The sequence below is a fragment of the Melanerpes formicivorus genome, unplaced genomic scaffold, assembly GCF_026170545.1.
Source record: "Melanerpes formicivorus ecotype bairdi unplaced genomic scaffold, bMelFor1.0.p_v2 SCAF_621, whole genome shotgun sequence".
In the NCBI taxonomy this organism is placed as follows: Eukaryota; Metazoa; Chordata; class Aves; order Piciformes; family Picidae; genus Melanerpes; species Melanerpes formicivorus.
Genome location: NW_027142973.1, coordinates 96,977 through 101,197, shown reverse-complemented (window position 1 = coordinate 101,197; position 4,221 = coordinate 96,977). Strand labels below are relative to the sequence as shown.

Genomic DNA, 4,221 nt, shown 5'->3' with positions numbered 1-4,221 from the left:
CTCAAACTCTGATCTGGGCTGCTGCAAGCTGAGCTCTGCTTTGTGAGCTAAACCCTGGACACCAAACCTCTGCTCTGCCTCTCCTTTGGGCTCTTTCTTGGTTTCAGCACAAATCACCTGACAGACTTTGCCTCCCTGCTTACAATCCCTCAGCTGTGGCCACAAGAGGAAGTTCTCCTGGGCTCACTGCAGCTCAGCACAAGAGCTTTGTGTTTCTGGACCAACTCTAAGCCCTTTGCTCTTCATCTCTCCCCCTCTCCAGGTCTGGTCCTGCTGCTGAATGCACAGCTAGGTAGGTGCCTTCTGCCAGAAAGCCTCTGCTCAACCCTTTGGCAGCAAGGAGCAGGTGAAAGAGGGGGCACAGCACAGACACCGAGAGCCTTCTGCCCCTGGGACCCCTGAGGCTCTGCCCTTGGTGCCAGGGGCAGCAAAGGAGAAAGATTCCCCTGGGGGCAGAGTCCCAGCACCCACAAACAGCCTGAGGCAGGAGGGTGAGGGTGCAGGAGGCTGCCAGCCCGACTCAGCTGCTGAGAGCAAGCAGCAAGGACTCAAAGCCCTCCTGAGCCCTGCAGAGCCACTTCCCAGAGGGCCACTTCCCAGAGGGCCACTTCCCAGAGGGCCACTTCCCAGAGGGACAGCCAGCCCTGCTTCTGCTGCCCTTGGCCCTGCAGGGAGACTGCCCAAGCACTGCCCAGCAGATGCCCCTGAGGGTGCTGCTAGCTGGCAGGAGCAGCCCAGGGCTCTGTTGCCTTCCCTGTGTCCCTTGGGGGCTGGCTGCAGGGGGTGGGGGGGGACCTGCAGCTCCTGCATGCCAGAGCTGGGTGCCCTCTGCTCTTCTCCCCCATCTGCTGTGGCTCTCTGCAGGCTCTGCCTATATCCTCTCCTGCTACTTCACCAACTGGGCCCAGTACAGGCCTGGCCTGGGCAAATACACCCCAGAGAATGTGGACCCCTGCCTGTGCAACCACCTGATCTATGCCTTTGCTGGGATGGCCAACAACGAGATCACCACCTACGAGTGGAACGATGAGACCCTCTACAAGGCCTTCAACGGCCTGAAGAACCAGTAGGTGCCCAGAGCCAAGGGCAGCCCCTGGCCACCCTCACAGCTGCTGCCCCTGGCCAGCCCCTGGCCACCCTCACAGCTGCTGCCCCTGGCCAGCCCCTGGCCAAGGGCAGCGCAGAAGAGGCAGCTGGGGGTGGGCAGGGAGAGGGAGAGGGAGAGGGAGAGGGAGAGGGAGAGGGAGAGGGAGAGGGAGAGGAGGGAGAGGGAGAGGGAGAGGGAGAGGGAGAGGGAGAGGGAGAGGGAGAGGGAGAGGGAGAGGGAGAGGGGAGAGGGAGAGGGAGAGGGAGAGGGAGAGGGAGAGGGAGAGGGAGAGGGAGAGGGAGAGGGAGAGGGAGAGGGAGGGGAGGGAGAGGGAGGGGAGGGGAGGGGAGGGGGAGGGCAGCGCAGGCTGCCAGCAGGGATGCCCTGAGGATGGGGATGGTGACTGAGTGCCCTCTGGCCTTGCTCTCAGGGTCCCACCCCAAGAGCTGGGGGGCTGCAAAGGCAGCTGCAGCAGGCACTCACTTGCAGCAAAACCTTTCCCTCTGCCTCCCTTTGCAGGAACAAGAACCTGAAGACCCTCCTGGCCATCGGGGGATGGAACTTCGGGACAGAGAAGTAAGTGCAGAGCCTCTGAGCAGCAGCCCCTGGGGAAGGGAGGGAGGGAGGGGAGGAGCCCCCAGGCAAAGGCCAAGTGTGTCCTGCTCTGCCTGCCCAGGTTCTCCACCATGGTCTCCACCCCTGAGAACCGTCAGACCTTCATCAAGTCTGTGATCAGGTTCCTGAGGCAGTATGAGTTTGATGGGCTGGACCTGGACTGGGAGTACCCTGGCTCCAGGGGCAGCCCAGCCCAGGACAAGGCTCTCTTCACCGTGCTGGTGAAGGTAGGTTGTGGCCAGGCCCTCTGCTGCAGGCAGCTCTGGCTGCAGAGCCTCAGCCCAGGGGCTGCAGGCTGAGCCCTGTGCCTTGGCCCCCTCAGGAAATGGTGGCAGCCTTTGAGCAGGAAGCCAAAGAGGTCAACAAGCCCAGGCTGATGGTCACAGCTGCTGTGGCTGCAGGGCTCTCCACCATCCAGGCTGGCTACGAGATTGCTGAGCTTGGCAAGTGAGTAGCAAACCCTCAGGGCTGGCTGCTGCTGCCCTGCAGCGCTGCAGGGAGCCTCTGCCCTGCCCTGCCCTGGCAGGGACCAACCTCCTGGCCTGTGGGCTCCCTGCTCTGCTGGGTAGGGCAAGGCTGCAGCGAGAGTGCTGCTGGTGTGGGGCAGGGGAGAGCAGGGAACCCATCTCTGCTTGCCAGCACAGCCAGGTCAGTGCCACTCTGCCAGCCCCTGGGGACATGCCCAGGGCTGTGCTGGGCTGAAGGGGCAGCCCTGAAGGCCCAGCCAGGAGCAGGTGGCTGAGCAGGGCAGGGGCTGAGCAGGGGCAATGCTCTGCACAGGTACCTGGACTACATCCACGTCATGACCTACGACTTCTCCAGCGCCTACGACGGCCACACGGGGGGAGAACAGTCCCCTGCAGAACACTGCCAACAGGCAGTTCAGTGTCGTAAGTGCCACCCCCTGCCCCACAGCCACCCCCTGCCTGCAGAGCTGAGCCCTGCCTGCAGAGCCTGCCCCTGCCTGCAGAGCCTGCCCCTGCCTGCAGAGCTGAGCCCTGCCTGCAGAGCCTGCCCCTGCCTGCAGAGCCTGCCCCTGCCTGCAGAGCTGAGCCCTGCCTGCAGAGCTGAGCCCTGCCTGCAGAGCCTGCCCCTGCCTGCAGAGCCTGCCCCTGCCTTGACCTCTGCTGCCTCTGCACAGGAGTATGCCATGAACTACTGGAAGGACAACGGAGCCCCAGCCGAGAAGCTGCTGGTTGGCTTCCCCACCTATGGCCACAGCTTCACCCTCCAGAACCCCTCCAACACTGCTGTTGGGGCTCCCACATCAGGGCCTGGGCCAGCTGGACCCTACACTGGGGAGGCTGGGCTCCTGGCTTACTATGAGGTGTGTGTGCTCCCCCCCCCAGGCCAGCACGACCCCCCCTGCCCACCCCCTCAGCAGGGAACTGCTAACCCTTGGGGTGCTCCAAGTGCTCTCCCTCAGGGCCCCCTGGCTGACTTCTGCCTCTCTCCCCTCCTGGCCCAGATCTGCACAATCCTTGACTCTGGAGCCACCCAGGCTTGGGATGCCTCCCAGGATGTGCCCTATGCCTACAAGGGCAGCGAGTGGGTTGGCTATGACAACATCAAGAGCTTCAGCCTCAAGGTATGAAGGCTGTGTGGCTGTGCCCAGGTGAGGCAGAGCCTCTGGCAGGTGCCAGGCCTGACTGGGGGCTGTGCCCTGGCACTCTGCAGGTGGACTGGCTGAAGAACAACAACTTTGGAGGTGCCATGGTTTGGACCCTTGACCTGGATGACTTCACTGGCACCTTCTGCAGTGAGGGCAAATATCCTCTGATCACCACCCTGAAGAATGGCCTGGGGCTGAGTGGTGAGCAGCTGGAGGGACACAGGGGCTGGGCTCACTGCAGCAGCTCTGGGGAGCTGAGCTTCTCCTGACCCATGGCAAGGAGGGGAGGGAGGAGAGTTCATTCCACACCTAACCCCCTCCCAAAGCTAAACTCCTTCCTGCTTTCCTTTCAGGCTGCAGCAGCTACTGAGCAGCCAGCCCCAGAGCCCCTGTGGCCACTCAGCACCAGGTGGGAGCTGGAGAAACACCTCAGGGAGCGTGGGGGGGAGTGGACTCTGTGCTGGCAAAGCCACCCAGCCTCCACCTGCAAGAGCAGCTTTTGCCTGTGCTGGAACACCAGCCCTTGACTGAGGCCTGCCAGGACCATCCCAGCTGCAGCACTCCAGCTCCTGCTGCTGCAAGTGGCTGTGAAGATCCCAACCCTGCTGCTGCAAACAGCCTCCCCTGACCTCGGTGCCAGCACCCTGAGTGGTCAATAAAGTGATCTGCTAAAGCAACCACCCTCCCTGCTGCTCCTCTGCTGCAGCTCATCTCCCTCTGCACACTCTGATGCCCTCCCTGAGCTGAGGGGAGCAGCCTGAGTCCACAGCTCTGCCCTCAGCAGCCCTGCAGTGGCATTTCCCAGGGCACTCTGTGGGGCTGGCAGGGAGAGGGCAAACAAGCAGGGGGAAGGGAGAGGGCAAACAAGCAGGGGGAAGGGAGAGGGCAGATGTGCCCTGGGAGACCA

At 63.0% G+C, this 4,221-nt stretch overlaps 1 protein-coding gene across 1 annotated transcript; it reads left to right on the top strand.

The window, feature by feature from the left end:
- Positions 1–107: 107 nt before the first annotated feature.
- On the top strand, positions 108–3,991 carry LOC137460451 (acidic mammalian chitinase-like; the record flags this gene model as incomplete). Its single annotated transcript, XM_068170794.1, is given in 11 exon segments — positions 108–292; positions 865–1,066; positions 1,607–1,663; positions 1,764–1,929; positions 2,025–2,149; positions 2,483–2,543; positions 2,545–2,592; positions 2,844–3,029; positions 3,171–3,290; positions 3,380–3,515; positions 3,668–3,991. Coding segments are annotated over 11 exon segments (1,303 nt in total), but the record flags the coding sequence as incomplete, so codon positions are not given.
- Between the last annotated feature and the right edge of the window lie 230 nt (positions 3,992–4,221).